The 18,211-nt window shown below is 44.5% G+C and overlaps 1 protein-coding gene across 1 annotated transcript in view; it reads right to left on the bottom strand.

Annotated features, from left to right (window-relative positions):
• Window positions 1-1,402: 1,402 nt before the first annotated feature.
• The window catches only part of LOC142924606 (uncharacterized), a 68,851-nt gene continuing 52,042 nt past the window's right edge, over window positions 1,403-18,211 (bottom strand). The window contains exons 6-7 of the mRNA XM_076067146.1: window positions 1,979-2,224; window positions 1,403-1,609 (exon numbers count right to left, since the gene is read on the bottom strand). Coding sequence (XP_075923261.1) covers window positions 1,403-1,609; window positions 1,979-2,224 — 453 coding nt within the window. The remainder of the gene's footprint in view (window positions 1,610-1,978; window positions 2,225-18,211) is intronic.

Consider the following 18,211-nt stretch of genomic DNA (forward strand, 5'->3'; position numbering starts at 1 on the left):
AACTCTCTCTCTGCCCCCCCACCCCCCACGTCTCATCTACGGCCTCCCGATACGTTTCATCATCACTCTCCAGATGACTCAAAAAACAAGTTTAACACGAAGGCCTTCGCGACCAATATTATCCATAATAGAGATTTTTGGGTTAGGTCACGTAAATAGTGCATATTAACGCGTATTATTGAGTGCATGTTTACATGATCTAACCCAAAAATTTAGATGGACTAAAAAAACCACTGGCAGACTTCTCACACCCGTATGCAAGACGATATCGCCCCAATATTCGAATTGTTCAACTATCCCCCGAACCAGTCCAGGATTAATTTCAAGATCACACTCAGCATTCTGAAGGTCCTCCGTGGTCTGACCCCCTATGTACAATACAAGAAACTACATTTTATTCAGATTGTGCTTTCGATATCGTGTCATGAGACGGAGTATCCACTCGGATCTCTCACGGAGCAGCGGAACCCGTCCTATTGGAGAATGGCCCGCAGAAGAGAACATCACAAAGCTACCTCTGACATTGCTGCTAGTGACCTCTGGTCCACAGAGTAAAGGGAAGCACATTCCCACCCACTCTGTTGAGCCGATATTGGACTTGGTCAAATTAAGTGCATAGCCATTTATTTAGTAAGTTTTGGGTTTTTTTGACAGTCATTAATGACCGAGCTGAGACCATCAACTGGCTGCACTTGACAAAAGCAAGTTTAATCACAGGTGGTTACCCAGATTCGAACCCAGGATCTCAGCGTTTCCAGCTCAATGCTAATAATCTCTCTCAGCCACCCGGGTCATCTCGACGTAAATTTGACAAACTGATGCGTCGTGATATGCCAAACTCTTACTAATGCATTAGTAATAATCGAGACGAGATGTGAAATAAGGTGTTTAGAGAAGCTACGACAATTCAGCACGCGTGCAATCCAGTAGACTCTTGATTATCCGTGTACGGTTTATCTGATTTGCGGATTAACCACGCACATGAGATTTTTACTTATTAATAACTCATGGATTTTCCCTTAGGCCCAAATTAATAATCTAAAAATAGTTATACATTGTAATTCTTGGAAATGTTTGTTACAAGTCACGTGCTTATATCGAGCAAATATGTGCGCCCATGAATCCGAAATCTACGTGATCACCTCGACAGTACAGTAGTTGCATATCTTTACAACAGTGGGTGGAGTTTGATTGATGGTGATTGGCGTGGCTCTGCTATCCACTTAGAGGGCCGAGTCTTCTGCTCGGGAGCAGGAAAGTTTTATCACCGACCACGTGCATCGATCGGTTGATCGTTAGTTTGTGGTATAGAGATCCGCAGAAAATAGATATCTTTGGATCATCCGAGATTTTTTATCATCCGCAGCCATCTTCCCCGTAATTAGCGCGGATAATCGAGAGTCTAATGTATGTGAAAATTTGTCTCCTTACTCCACGGAAGAAGCGGCGGTCTGGTGTCGGGAGTGCTGATGTTGCCGAGAAACGCGGCCGGCTTCTCCTTGACCACGAGGTCGCGAGGAGTCTCGAGGGAGCCACAGCACAGGGCCAACTGAAACAGCTTCCGGGCCAGCGTGTCCCCTTTCACCTGCCCCAGGAAGTCCTGCACACACTGTTGGTGGAATCAACAAAGGACCCAAACCACGTGCAGCCATATCACTCTGTTGGGACAAATAGAGGGTGATACATGCATAGATGTCCGACCGATTTCAATGCCCCCCCTTACTTTTGTTTCAACGTGTGACTGAATTTTGTGAAAGCGATGGCCCTAAATATTATAGAGGAGTGTTAATTCAGTGGTAGAGCAAGTCTTTTGATAATGGTGGAAGTATCCACAGACTTGAAACGTATGGCGATTATCACTTATTAAATAATTCCGAGGACAAATGTATTATGGAAAATCTTTGACAAATCTAAGCAAATGCATGAATGTTCTCGCAAGGTAATTTTGTTGCATTAAGTCCAGACGCCATGGCCCCACCTTCTTCAGCTTATTCACAAAGATGTCCTCGGCGTTCTGGAAGACCTGCAGCACCATCTCGGCCGCCGGCTGTATCGTGAACTGTCGGCGAAGATCGGCGCTCGTCCCTGGCAAGGGGAACGACTCCAACAGGTATTTCTTGATCTTGTGTGGCCGGCCCTCCACCTCCTGCTTAATGTCACACTCGATGCGAGCCAGCCCACGGTCCATCGCCTCCCGCTCGCCTTTCTGGGCCTTGCCGATCACCTAAACAAACAACACAATGTTAGCAACTGTGGCGGCCACAGGTGCAGGGCAGTGCTGTAGTTGCGATGATGGAACACGTGATGGACGAGTGGTTCAACAGCAAATGCAAGGTGTGCAGCTAATGCACGATTGCAATCGAGAGATGGGATTGGTGGATCATCCTAGCAGCAGTGGCTTTTGGCAAGCCATCGAACAAAGACAGTCACCGCATCACTCGCTTTCAGATGGGCTTCTGCGGCCAACTGGAATGCTCTTCCTTCCGATATTAGGAAGCCATTGGAGCTATGCACTTTTAAATCTAGATTGAAAACAATTTCTTTAGAACTGCTTTTTGTGTTCAGTTTGTTGTCCTCCACACCTCCGATTAGCACAGTTGGCTATGTACAGTGCGAAAGATGTTCAACATATATACATGTGGTTTTACCCAATCCAGTCATTTCTGAGTACTTGTTTAGATTTGCAAATTTTGATTCTGACGCCAGCACACATGTCCTCCTCATTCATTAATAACACGGGATTTATTTTTTTACATTATTTGTGAAGCATATAGAAATGCAGTTTTGGATAATACACCCGCAATATTAACTAGGGCGACTCCTGGGATCGAATCGCGAACCTCTGAAACAAGCGACAAATGCACAACCACTCGGGAAAGAAGATTTCTGTAAGGAGCGGTACAGTAAAATAGGCCTCAGCCTTCAATACGATATATTAACATGATGTACTTACACGAGCAGTTACTTCAGTGCTCTTGTCGCAGCACTGCACCCCCAAAACTGAAGTCGTGTTGGAAGTCTGTCTCAGACTGCATGACAAAAGGATACACCACATTCACTTGACAGGGAGACAGGTGTGAAACTTGTGTGCCTGAGCAACTGAGGATAACTCAGCATTGTGGCCGTGTAAGGCAAACGCAGGGGCGGGGGAATATTGGTAAAAGGCTGATGCAGTGTCACTCTCAGGTGTGAACACAGCGACACGTACGTTGTGGCTGTGTGTCAGCAATTCCAGAACGCATTTAATTCCGAAAGTAAACCCCCTCAAGGGCAACAACAATACATACTTGAGCCAATCTTGATTTGAAGCTTTCGCGACTGCAGGAATCCACACTCTTTGGTTCTTTCGGTAAAGTCACGTAAAATCGAGGAGGAGGCCGCTTTCCTACCTTACAGTTACACGCTAATTTCTCATGTTAACATCACTAGCCCTGGCCACTTCTTTATGACCCATGGGCTACACACATTTCAAACCATTTAAAACAGTCTGCCTCAGCAGCACACCAAGGCTTTCCCACCTGATGACGGACGCTTGTGTCGCGCCCGAAACGTCGTGATTTATTTCATTTTATACCTACGTGACTTTACCGAAAGAACCAAAGAGTATAACTTGAGGCATCCAATAATAATACAATTCGCAGTCAACAAGCGACGCAATGCATACACACGTACACACACACACACGCTCGTACACGCAGGCACGGCACGTACGGAAATGCCCAGAGGTATGCTGGTGATACGGATGCCCAGATCGTGAATATCCGGAGCCCCGTATCATTCCATGAGATGCTTCAGCAAGTCCGGCACCTTGAAGCGTGCCATCACTCCTTTGCCTCGGGAGCTGCGGCTCTTGGCCACGAAGGTCCTAAACTCTGCCGCAAACAACAACAACACGAGCGGGTTACGCAGAGCGCATGCTAGGGGAGCAACGACGACGCATTGATTCGGACGTGATCATTCATCCTGAAGATCGCGATATGCACACCGGATCGCGTGCGTAAGAATTTGTTTTTGATTTGTATACGTTGCGTGTCATTGTTTCACATTGTCCAACACCCACCCACTCCAGTCACTAGAGCCGGCTGTGTTCACGTTTTAAAACAAGGCGTTGAATCTAGAATTTATTCACGAGCCCTCAATCGCGATAATCGATTGATTCGCGACATGGGTGGCTGGGGTGGCGCGTATCGCTTCTGTTTATGTCTGCAAGGAATCACTTGCTGAGCCTTCGTATCATTTCAAATACCAAACAAATTCATGCATCAGTAGCACTGGTGCCTTGAAAAGGGGAAAAAATCCGATAAGCGACGTTTCGGGCAATGACCCTTCTTCATATTGCATAGAAAGGCCAGAGAGATTGAGTCAACAATAAGAATTGGAAACTGCACTTCACAGCGATTACCGTGTTTCAAAAGCTATTAGGTAACCATTCATATGAACCTTATGGTGGGACCCCGGGGTCCCATAAGTCTCCGGCTTTTGCATAAACATTATATTATATATAATGTAAACAATGTATTATAATGTAAACATTATATTATATATTATATATAAACATTATATTATATATAATGTAAACATTATATTATATATTATATATAATGTAAACATATTATAATGTAAACATAAACTGTGGTCTTTTTCACCAATGGGTTTGAAGGATGGTGGCAAGTGTTGACTTGTTAAACTATGCCTTTAAAACTGAAAACTACTTACCTACAGTAGCTCTATTTAAATACACTATCGAAAACATAATCTACTCCCCTCTGTCAATCATCGTGTTTCTCACTTAAAATAGTACGCGTTTTCAATGCGCTGTTCATATTGTAAAATGCGTTTATACCAATGTGACTCTACAGCAGTTGCACAGCCGCACTTTTATATAATTCAGGTCAAAGCCAGATAAACAGTGGAGGATAAACATCGCATGAAGGCGGGGCAATTGTTGTGCAATCATTTCAGGTCAAATTTACAGGTGCGTTTTATTCATGCCACACAGGTAGAGAATTGAGAGTGAAACCTGGCCCACTGGCATCGTGAATCATGGATCATGAGTCACCCGGACTTGTTGTGTTTGATTATGGTTGCTATACAAGCCATCAAATCTACACCACGAAGAGAGTTGATGAACAAGTAGGAGAGTGTGTAACTGGATTACATTCATGTGCACAGGCGTTTCAGATGTGAATATGAAATAAGGTCGACTCAAACGCCACTCTTTAGGATTTGGCACACTCAATAACATTTTAATTGATAAATTAAGATCAACAAACCATAATCAAATGGGTCATGCATCGATGTACCAATTGTGGTTACGGACTGCTTAAGAAGAAAATGATGAATGCAGATTCGAAGCGAGTTTAAACATGAATCTACACCATTTAAATATATTTTAAACAACCCGTTGCAAACATGACAGTAATTTGAAATGTAGCACTGTACATCAGAACAATTTGAAAAACGTTAGAGATTTTAAACTGTCCAAAAAGAAAGGAGGAAAATAAATGTATTTTTACATAATACAGGTTTTTTGGGTAAGATCGCGTAAATATAAAAAAAAATGTCGGTAAACCCACCACCACCCGACACAGCCAATTAGTAAGGTTTGTCACTTAAACAGAACATGCCAATTCGTTACTAGTACAGCACACCGGTTGTGTGTTAGAGAGCAAAGCCACAACATTAACAATCTGAGTACGACGTTTCGCCAGTAATTACAACCATCATCATCAGGAGGCAGCCAGATTTGTGGATTTTAAAATGTAGATTAATTTAAATCTAAATTTAAAAACATAGAGAAACTGGAACATTATTAATACAGAATTTGGTGGGACATATGTTGAAAAGAGACTGACTCCAGCTTAGCTTGCAAGAACTAAGAGACACTGTGTGGCCATGTGGCCTTAATGAGAGAGACTGACTCCAGCTTAGCTTGCAAGCACTAAGAGACACAGTGTGGCCATGTGGCCTTAATGAGAGGGACTCACTCCAGCTTAGCTTGCAAGAACTAAGAGACACTGTGGCCACGTGGCCTTAATGAGAGAGACTGACTCCAGCTTGGCTTGCAAGAACTAAGAGACAGTGTGGCCATGTGGCCTTAATGAGAGAGACTGACTCCAGCTTAGCTTGCAAGAACTAAGAGACACAGTGTGGCCATGTGGCCTTAATGAGAGAGACTGACTCCAGCTTAGCTTGCAAGAACTAAGAGACACAGTGTGGCCATGTGGCCTTAATGAGAGAGACCGGCAGAACAAAGTTGACGTTGGAATGAAGACAAATGGATGAGGAAGGACACGGACTGCGTTTCACGCATCGCAGAGTGCGTCTCGAAACCTTACCACGCCTACATATATTAACGGACATCGATTACAGTGGTCCCATTAGATTTACAATTAGTCTGAATCTTTAGTACAAATTTAATGCCTAGGAATATAAAACATGTTGTAAGAGAATACAGGTCGCTTAAACAAATTCAAATATTGCTTACTACAACCAAAGCTCTTTGAAGAGTCGTAATTTAAAATCAAATGGCAGAGCAAAAGATTTTCATTAATTTCACTGCTTCCATTATAACATTAACGAACCTGTGGTGGGCCCATTGCTTGCATATTAAACACTCAACACGAGTCATTGTTATTGACTTCTTGCCGTTTCAGTGGCACATATCGCACAATATATACACAATTTTGCCATCTTCTTTGGTTATTTCGGTAAAGTCACGTAGAATAAGATAAAATAATAAATTGATAAAATAAAATAATAATATTCTCACGACGTTTCCGCCACAACACAAGTGGCCTTCATCAGACAGTCTCGTCCCCTTCACCTGATGAAGGCCGCTTGTGTTGTGGCCGAAAACGTCGTGAGAATATTATTGTGTTATTTTATTTTATCAATTTATTATTTTATTCTCATTCTACGTGACTTTACCGAAAGAACCAAAGAAGATGAATCCTTGCAGTCACGAAAGCTTTAAATCGAAATTTTGCCATCGTCTGTTTTGCAAAATATCGTCGCCAGAACATTTATCTTAAGTGCATTATTCCTGACCAAATGTTAACGATTAACAAAAGCGCAATAATTAAGGTTGCGCATAAAAACCTCACACGAGGCGAAAAATCCCTCAAGGGCCCATAAACTACAATCGCGTTTAAACACATAAACTGTACGTATATATCAATGCACACATTGTGTAGCAGCAGCATGATTATTATTAAACTCACCTTTAATAACGAGGCACATAAACACGAGTAAAAGTGTCAATATTAATGTGCCACTGTACACGACGTGACGTGGCTGAGGCCCCGCCGCCCCCCACGGTGAACGGTGACGCAACGCGTACAGTGCCCGCGTCACGGATTGGCGCCTCGCGTGCACAGAGCGAGGCAGCAGCAGCAGCAGAGCCAGAGGGGGGGCGGCGTTGCCTAGGCGACGTCGGCACCCTCACGATCGACTCCACGGACAAGCTGGGTGTCACGTGGTGACGCCCACACCACCAACACCACCCGCCCCTTACTGGACGTCTGTGAACAAGAGCTTCATAGCGCTTCGGATTTCTCCAGGGTCGATACAGCGTGCGCGGCACCTGTACGCGGCGAGTCCTCGTTTAACGCGGTAGATGCGTTCCTGAAAAGTGCCGCGTTAAGCGGAAACTATTTTCCTCCCGTAAATAATAATAATGTCCACGCACGGTAAGATGGGGGTCCAAATAACTTGAGGGGACGCCGCCGCCGCCGCGTTACCGTCTCATCTCGCTCAACCGCGCAGCTCAAGAAAGTAGTCCGCTCAGAAAGCGCGTTGTGACGGAGAAAACGCGTTGTAGTGAAAACGCGTTATCGTGTGAACACGCGGGACAGACCTAGGTGTTGTGGGTTAACTCCCCGAGATAAACTTTCTTCCAAATTTGCGTTTCATACGCCCGGCGCTCCACCAATAATTGTTGTGAGCGTCGCTCCTCTGCCCTCTGTTGTTCATGGAGGGAGACTGCACCCCAGTGCCCAGTATCATCCTCCGCGAGCCTCTTCAAAATGCTGATCTTGACACCGCTGGAAGCAGTCATCGGCCTTGACCTCACCTCACAACAGTGCAATTTTAACAGCTCAACATCAAAACACAATGATGGGTCGCTTGCACCAATCGCACAACACCACAGCATTGACTCTCAGCTGTTACATTTTGATTTAAAGCTTTAGTGACTGCAGAGATTCATATTCTTGGTTCTTTCAAATTTTCTTGTGGTTTTCACACCTGATGATGATTGCTTGTGTTGCAATCAAAAGGTCGCGAGAATTTTATTGTTTTATATTTGTATTATTTTATTGTTTCCCTTCGACGTGACTTTCCCGAAAGAACCAAGAATATGAATCCTAGCTGTTTCTTGTGTAGAGGGGGTCACGTGTGTCACCATAATTGCCCTTATCCTACAACTCGTGCTGCGTAATATTTTCCTTTCCATATTACCTGTGACACACATAATGAGGACAACCGGTAAGTCAAATGAAACCAGAGGTGGGAAACCTGTTCTTTATAATATTTTTAATAAGCAATTTTAACACGACTTTTAGAAACACCGATGCAGCTATACACGTGCCACATTGTCCAGAAATTCAGTTGATACTAATAGGGTTTATTTGCCAGTATTGTACATTATTTAAATTACATTTGTTTGGGCGGCAGGGTGGTGCAGTGGTCACGCCCGTGCATGACATCTTCTGAAGGACTGCCTGGCTTCGCTTTTCTCATTCTGGTCCCTTTCTCTGTATGGGTTTACTCCCATAGCAAAACAACAACATACAATGTAACTGGTACTAGCCAAACATCCAAATTACTCCTGCGAAAAGTTGGCAGGCCCCTCCTGAACAAGAGTCTTGAGACTCAGTGAGATTGCTTGTGTGGCGATCGAAACATCGTGATCCATTATTATTTTTTCTACTTACGTGACTTTACCGAAAGAACCAAAGAGTAAGGATTCCTGCAGTCACGACAGCTTCAAATCAAGATTAATGAGTGTTTACATGTGGGAGGAAATCGGAGCACCTGGAGAAATCCAATCAAATGCTCTATCACAAATCTACAGATGGAACAGGCAGAGTCCACATTATTCGACACCGCCTTCTCTACCTCCTTGACGACCAAGGGGTGGGAGTTGTCGCAACATTTTTGTAATCCACCAACCCTCACCTCCACGTAGTCGTGGATTACAGGCATACATAGCCACCACAACCATCCGGCTAAAGTAGCTGTAATGCACATCTAAAATTCTACAAAAGTTGACGGGGCAAATGTCGTAGGTCAATTGGTTTGATTTCTATGCGCATTAACCAGTCTCTAACGTATGCACATTTAGATTCGCATTCGGCCGCCAATGGAACAGGTGGAGTCCAAAAGCTAAGTGGATGTACTGATTGTATCTTCATTGCGGGACTCATCCAGCAGTGGATTGACATGGGTTTCAGGTATCCACGTGGAGACGGGCAATAAACACTGGGGCCACCTGGCGGTAAATGTTTGCCGGTGCACATTGGGACCGGCTTACACGTCACTAGCCCCAGGCAGCCCCCAGCCACTGGCGTGCAACACAGCGAAGGGAATCTCCCACCAATGAGAACAACGCACAACCCAGGGTGCAGTCCTATAACTTGGACTCGCAAACACAACAAAACCCATAGCCGTCAACCCACACGGTTTACCCGTATTCTGTTGGGGGGGAGTGAGTTGTCAGGTCCATACGGCAGACGGCCGTTTCAATACGGGCAACATTTTGTTAAGTTTATTCGTGTGTTTCTCCCTTGTCATGGGACTTATAAGGGGCACGGGGTGACCAACAAGGTCTGAATTGTTCTGTAATAAGGTAGGCACTGATGAGGGGTTGACAGCGATGCAAACCCCACACAATACAAAACGCCAAACGGCCAGTAACAATAAAAAATAATAATACATAACTGTCCAATGAGTAATTAGATAATTAAGATCAAAGAAACGCGTTCCTTAAATTGATCAAGTTTATTGTTGCAAGAGTTTGGGAAAACAGGAAGACCGGGTGTGGATTCCAGAGTGGAGCAGTGCAAACTGATAAATCTGAAAAGAAGAGTGAGGTGACCTGCATGGTGGTGAGCGGGTGGGTGAGTAAATGGGTGAGTGTTTGAGTAAACGAGTGGAGGAGTGTGTGATAGGGTGATTGAGTCAGTGACCGGATGAGTGGGTGACTGGATGCGTGGGTGACTGAATGCGTGGGTGATTAGATGAGTGGGTGATTGAGTGGGTGACTAAATGAGTGGGTGACTAGATGAGTGGGTGAGTGGGTTATAGGGTGATTGCGTGGATGACTGGATGAGTGGGTGACTGGATGCGTGGCTGATTTGATGAGTGGGTGATAGGGTGATTGAGTGGGTGACTGAATGAGTGGGTGACTGGATGTGGGTGACTGAATGAGTGGGTGACTGGATGAGTGGTTAACTGGATGAGTGGGTGATAGGGTGATTGAATTAGTGACGAGATAAGTGTGTGATAGGGTGATTGAGTTAGTGACTGGATGAGTTAGTGACTGGATGAATGTGTGATAGGGTGATTGGGTTAGTGACTGGATGAGTGGGTGACCGAGTTGTTTAGTTGAGTGCGTTGTTGTGAACTGCAGTGAGGCGCGGTGGTTGAACGCGGAGTGGATGAGACGAAGCGGTCAAAGTGTCTGGTAGACCGAGTCCCTTAACGTGGGGGGAGGGGGGAATCAACGAGGGGAAGTTCACTGCAACATTCACCACGGTGGTGCTAGTAGTCGCAGCGAAAAAAAGTGATACAGGGCTGACTGAATGAAGGTTGAGGCCAGGATGCAAGGTGGTGTAGAGGAGGCGAAGAGGAGGGTAGAGGAGGTGAGGTGGTGAGGAGGCGTAGAGGAGGGTGCCCCGCTCTTGGCGTTGATCTTGGTGAACACGTGTCCGCGCCCCGTCTCGTAGCTCTGCCCGGTGCTGATGCAGCCTCCACCGGCCGCAGCGCCCAGCGGCCTCGCCGAGTCCGTGCACAGCTCCGCTCTGAGCAAGCTCTCCATTGCACGCTGTCTGCTCGCAGCGACAAACACAACGTTAAACTTCCCCACCCCCCCCCGTCCCGTGTGGCCTCTAACACAGGGGTCCTCAACCCCCGGGTTGCAAGAGCACTTGCTTCAAGTACATTAAAACCCACTTTTTGGTGTAGATATGTAGATGACACTTTGGTTGTCTGGTGACATGGGAAGGATACACTTAATGAATGAATGTCTAAATCATCTCAATTCACAAAAACCGGCCATCCAGTTCACCATGGAAATGGAGGTGAATAACACACTCCCTTTCCTGGATATTTTGCTCGGACGAGGCCTAAATGGTAAAGTAACACACACAGCATTTACCGAAAGGGAACACATACTGAAGCCTATCTGAATGCAGATTCGCATCATCACCCCGTACAGAAAACCTCTCTCATCAAGATGCTCATACATCTGGCTAAAACAGTGTCAGATGGTGAATGTCTGGGGAGAGAGATTGAACATGTCAAAGAAACGCTACGATTGAATGTCTACAATAATGCTCAAATATCGATTTAAAGCTTTCGTGACTGCAATGATTCATCTTCTTTGGTTCTTTCGGTAAAGTCACGTAGAATGAAAATAAAATAATAAATTGATATTTTATCAAATAATAAATTGATATTTTATCAATTTATTATTTTATTCTCATTCTACGTGACTTTACCGAAAGAACCAAAGAAAATGCTCAAATAATTAACAGCAATGAATGCTAAACCAAGATCGAACAGCAATACTGCTGAATCAGGTTATTAAACAATTAAAATACCATATATCGTGGGAGTAATTGAGAAATTAGCTCGAGTTTTGGAAAAGCAAAAATCTAAACATCTAAGTAAGATTTGGCACGGTACACAAAATTCAAAAAATAGTATCTTGTACTTAAGATGAATTGCCTAAGAGCAGACTGCAGCGTATCATCCACACTGCTGAGAAGGTAATTGCCTGCAATCTACCGACCCTCGAGGACCTGCACACGACAAGGTCTATGAGGCGAGCGAGGAAGATTATGGCCGATTTCTCCCACCCTGGACACTCTCTGTTTCAGCTACTCCCCTCCGGCAGAAGGCTTCGGTCCATCAGGACCAAAACCTCACGCCATAAAAACAGTTTCTTCCCATCTGCTGCTGGCCTGTTAAACAAGGCCAAGGGCTAACACTGTTTTTAACATTTGATCTACATAACGACACGTTGCTGATATTAACTATGTTTCCCTATTTGTATTTTTAAATTATATCTTAAAGCTATTTTATATTCGATATTTATTTAATTTTATATACTTCAGCCCCTTAGTGTTAGACTTTTAACCCTTATTATAGTAAGACTTGTTTAAAACTTATTTAAGATTTTAGATTCCTATATGTTGAATGTATGCACCATCCTGCCAAAGTAAATTCCGTGTCGGTGTGAACTTACATGGCGAATAAAACCCTTTCTGATTCTAAGTTGTCAACGGATGGTGTGTATCGGATTAATGGCTTATGTGGCAGATGTTACATTGGACAGATGGGACGTAACATTAGCGTAAGACTAAAGGAACACCAAATAAATATTAAACACTCTCAAACATAACTGTCGGAAGTTGCAGTACATGCTTGCCAACAAGAACACTTAATGTATTTTGATAACGATGAAGTGTTGTGTAAAACTCATTATTACTGGTCAAGACTAATTCGAGAATCCATTGAAACTGAGAAAATTTGTATTATTTTAACCTCTCTGACAGCTACAGGCTTAGTGCGGCCTGGAAGCGTATTATTAAGTAATTGTAATTGTAAGATGAGGAGATGAAGGCAGAAGAAGAAGACGTGGGGCGATGTGGTGATGCGGTCGAACGTGGTGGCCCGAGGAGCGGAGGGAGAGATGGCGCGGGACGGGGCGGTGTGGAGAAGGTGGCAAGGACGGCGGACCCCACGTGAGTGGAACAAACGCGTGGAAGAAGAAGACATCTCACATTTATCATTACTTATAGAGGAAACATACTAATTAAATGATTACTAATCAATTATATAATTTCAATAATCCCCCTCCCCGCCTCTGATTTCTGCACCTAATGGGTTATGAAATTAGGACAATTTATTAAATATATTGTATACCATAAAATACAGCAATTGACTAAAAATATACGGCAATAGATGTAACCTCGCAGCAGTGAACGTGACGAAATTTCATCATGGAAATGTCCGCTGCACAAAACCTTGAGTTCATCGCCCCACACGTGGTACCTCAGCCTCAGGATGAAATAAATCATCAGGGAGTTCTCCGTGAGCATCGTGCGCGCTCCAAATCCAGAGTTGAGCCGTGGTCTCGGCACCCAGCCAGACGCCTTCTCTTCTTGGGGCAGTCGGAGTCCAGCGCGCTATCGAAGGGCACGTGGTGAACGCTCAGGACGTGTCTCTTGAGCTTCGACTTCTGCATCGCTCCGTACGAGCAGTCACTGCACGGGAAGGGCTTTTCCTCTGGAACACAAGACATCCACCGTTGAGCACACGCACGCGCTAATACATAATTTATTTATCACCATGCAGTGGATGCCATAGCATTACTATGTATATGGGACGTTTTATCAATCACGGTTGCTGAGCACAGGCCCAAAGGCCCAAAATGCCAAATGGCCAGCAACAAATACCTCCGATTAGCACGGTTGGCTACGTATGGTACGAAAGAAGTTCAACATACGTACAAATAGTAGAAAAGCAAGATACTGATTTCCTGAAAAATATCATAATACATTTTTGGGGCTTATTTTGAAGCCCCAACATTTTGCACTTCTTCGTGTGGTTGATGTTGATGCAGAGCAACAACTATAATTTAACATTGAGGTGGTTGAGCCAGATTATTCTATTACAGCTCATTAATTACACAATAATTACCTGCAATAGAACGAGTAAATACACATGGAAGTTAGGTGTGAGTACAATGAAGAGGAAATTCCCATCGTGGAAATGACTCGGTCTATACATTCAAAAATGTTCCCTAAATTTACCCACTTGTTTAAGTAAAATTTACCCCGGTTAAGAAATAGATAATTTTTGGAATTTGTCAAGCAATGTATTTTTCTCAGTTTCCTTCCAATGGTGCTATTGGCTCCATGTCATGAGATGAAGTATCCCTGTGCAACTCTCACACAGCAGTGAACCACCTCATGTAAGGGAACAGCTCGTGGAAGGAGATATCATTGCACTGCTCATGACATCCCTTCGTGACCGTTTTTTATCCACTAGGAGGTTATTGCAATTTCCTACACATCACGCGACATCAGAAGTGTTTGCTGGAAGAAGTGTTTGGTAACTGGATAAGACCATCAATGAGAAGCCAGTTTAATCATGGCTCGGTGACTGAAACCCAGAGTTTCATGGTTTAACCCAACATCCGAGCAGCACCACATCAGATCTCTAGACTCCTCAGCGCAGGCATACAGATATGGTCAACATATGCGTACATTAACTAATTTGTGAAATTATGAATTACATCCAAATGAAATGTAGTGTGTGCATTACTCGGACGTACCGAAAGGTGCCAGGTTGGGTTCATCCACCTTGGGGATGTTCCGCTCCACGCAGCCTCCTGCTTCCGTGCAGTCCATCCTCTTGATGTCCGAATTCTGGCTGTTGCTACTGCTGCAATTGGTGACGCTGGTGGTGGTCTTCTTTCTTTTAATGGACTTAGGTCTACGTCGCTTTTCCTTCTTCTTCTGCTGCAAGGCCATCAACACTTTCATGCTCGTAATAGGATCGAGAGCAGCGTATGGTTTATTCTCACTGACTGGTGAAGCAGTTTGTTGATGTGGAACTAGGCCAAAGCATTCAGGAAAATTGGATTTCATGTCATTTATCTTAACGCCGCTATCTTTTGTCGAAGCGTAATCATGTTCAGGCTTCGGTCTGTACAAGAACTGTGCGTGAAGACTTTCATGAGTTTTCAGGATTTCAATAGGACATAAAACTCCGCAGACTGAGCACATCTCATAGGGCGATGGTGGATTCAACACCGCATTGGCAAAACTGCCGTTATTCACCAAGCCTGGTGCACCCTTTATCACGTAATCCTTCTCGTGGGTCTTCACATGCCTTTTAAATTTTCCTAGCTGTTCAAACCTTTGTCCACATATGCGGCACCATTGGTCATGGGTCTCTTTGTGCGTTGTTACGTGGGCTTCTAGGCACCATGCCAGTTGGAATTTTTTCCCACAGACGTCACAAGAGATAAGTTTTTTCGGTCTTGTAACTCTACCGGATTGAGGTGGGGTTGAGACGGGTGCTGATGAAGTGCCATCGATGGTAAAGGCAATTCTCCCAGCACCACCATGACTCACAGCGGAGTTGCTCTCGCACATCTGAAACAAAGACAAAGGTCACGCGCATGACACCCGTGTCACGAGTGTACTCACAAAGGCATACTTAAGGTGACATAAGATTCATATATACTACAACTCATTATACCAGAACTCCACAATATTGCAGTTCCTATCATGTACGATTTTACTCCTCTTATCCACCCAAATAATATTTTGTTTCTAAACAACAATGACCAACTACCTCCATTTTCCTAATGTTACCCACCAAATAGGCCTTTCTGTATATACACACCAACAATATAATGATTGCACCACACGTTCACTCCACTATTCACAATACTCTGACTTGCAATCTCCATAAAGATTGTAATATCATTTATGTACGAGGGCCAGTTAAAAAGTTTTGAGAATGGACACTTTTTTTACAAACAACTACGTAAAATAGTCTTCAATAAAAGTACAGTATAGTACTATTAATGGCACTTATACGTGAACGTCATTATCTCTCATGCTAATTATTACAATGTTAAATAGTTACCCAGGAAAGCTTCATTGAGTCTAAGTACTGCATTTTCAGAAAGGTCCCATTGCATTGAGATGTTTGTGTGAGTGGAACCCAGAGAGACCCCACCTTGCAAATGGGGAAATAACACAACTCCGCACTAATGGATTCAACCCACAAACTCAAAGCATTCCCTGTTCAACAAAGTATTCAAATCAAGTTATTTTCTTTTTACCACAGTACTTTATGGAATCCTCAATAATTAATGCATTTTAGAAGTATTAAACTATACTTGAAGATGTGTGAGAATGTAATTCTGCAGATGCAAGCACAGGCAAACTCGTATCTGCATATACAAGTTTCTGGGCCTCCTCACTTCACCAAACCCGCATTGACCGGCATGGTGAAGTATGGTTAAACAACTCCCACGAACGACATGGTGTGGGGGAGGCCTCTATCAAAACGCTGGATCGACAAAGGGCTGATACATGTCACGACATTGTACATTAAGACCGTTCTCTCGTCAGCACAAGCCGTCTATGTGGACAATAGAGGGCACGACACACGTGTACACGATGTTTGTGTGCGTATATTCAGCGTGTGCATCACGTCATAATTATATAAGGTCGCGATTATGCTCAAAACGAACCAAATGTATAACATCACGAATAACTTTGGAGGTCTCCAGAGCCTGAACAATATTTGAAGTAGACACTGACCCTTGTCACGAGTTCTTATGAACTATAAACTAAACTATAAACTATTTTTATTTAACCAGGTAAGGCCCACTGAGCTATATAACTCTTATCAGAAGCGACCTGGACACAAATGATAGCTCAACGAAAGTGGCTTATCATGTCGACATTTATAGCAGTCAAGTACTCTAAACTCACGTTTCTAAATGTGGAGGGGAAAACCGAAGGACCAGGAGAAGAATCTACGCGACCACAGGGGAAAAAAATAAACAAATACAGAGCAGGCGTCAGGGTCTCGATGGAACCTCCACGCTGCTGTAGGCCTAGCGAGGTAGTTAACATCTCGACACCGCGGCGCCCCTTATTAAAAGATTAACCATGTCTAGCAAGGTTATTGACTGATTTCACTCGACTCACGGCACCACAAGTAATGTATTAAACAAATAAAACAATAATAAAGTAGAGAGGCGCTACTTACATTTAACAATGTTGTTGTTAACTTTAAAAGGAGCGCGCTTCTGTCTGGCTTGCAGTCCGGCGATCGCGGTCTCCACTTCCTGGATAAGCCACGCCCGTCGCGGCTTTGCCCCGCCCACTGTCGTGCAAGCCACGCCCCTGCGGATCGGGCCAAGCTCATCCCACGGTGAAAGCCCCACAATCGGAATCTTTATTTACAGACAGTCCTCGACTTACGAACGCCCAAATTACAAACAGCCGCCCTTCAGAACCAACTGGCATGAAATATAAATTATTTTATATCGCCTGAAAACGCGAACTCGCGCTTGTGAGTGAGTGCGCGTGCGTGAGTGTGAGCAGGGGGCACAGGTGGTGCATCAGCCAGTCATCTCAGTCATCTCAGTCAGTCGACCCGTGGCACCACCTGGATCTGCCCCGTGACCTCCTGCCAGCGGGCGTTCGACACTTCACGTGGCCTCAAGGTGCACATGGCCTGGCACAAGCGTCGTGGTGACGTCACCGCCACTTAGTGGCGAATGGCGGTTGTTGTTGTGAGACAGTGAGAGAGTGTGAGGTCGACTCAGCCTCAGATGAGTTCCTGGTGAGGAGTGGAGTGAACACCGCTACTGGGGGAGACAAAGGCGACCGTGGAGGAGAATCCTCCAGGTGCTCACTGATACACTCACCAACTTTACCTCACCAATGACACCTCACCCACCTCACCACCCCAATTACACCTCACCAATCACACCACACTCACCTTACTCACCAAACACCAACTCCACTCACCGCACAAATGGCACTCATCACACCTACTACACTCATCTCACCCACTACATTCACCACACCAACCACTACATTCACCACACCAACCACTACATTCACCACACCAACCACTACATTCACCACACCAACCACTACATTCACCACACCAACCACTACATTCACCACACCAACCACTACATTCACCACACAACCCACTACATTCACTACACCAACCACTACATTCACCACACCAACCACTACATTCACCACACCACCCACTACATTCACCACACCAACCACACAGTCACCATACTGACTGCACCCATCTCATCCACTGCACCAACCTCACTCATCTCACCAATCAAAACTCATCTCAACGACCGCAATTCACCACATTACATGCTGCCATCTACATCAGTGGCCAGCAGATGGCAGCATCT

This window comes from Petromyzon marinus, chromosome 15, assembly GCF_048934315.1.
Source record: "Petromyzon marinus isolate PM22_M1 ecotype Great Lakes invasive population chromosome 15, UKy_Petmar_22M1.pri1.0, whole genome shotgun sequence".
Classification (NCBI taxonomy): domain Eukaryota; kingdom Metazoa; phylum Chordata; class Hyperoartia; order Petromyzontiformes; family Petromyzontidae; genus Petromyzon; species Petromyzon marinus.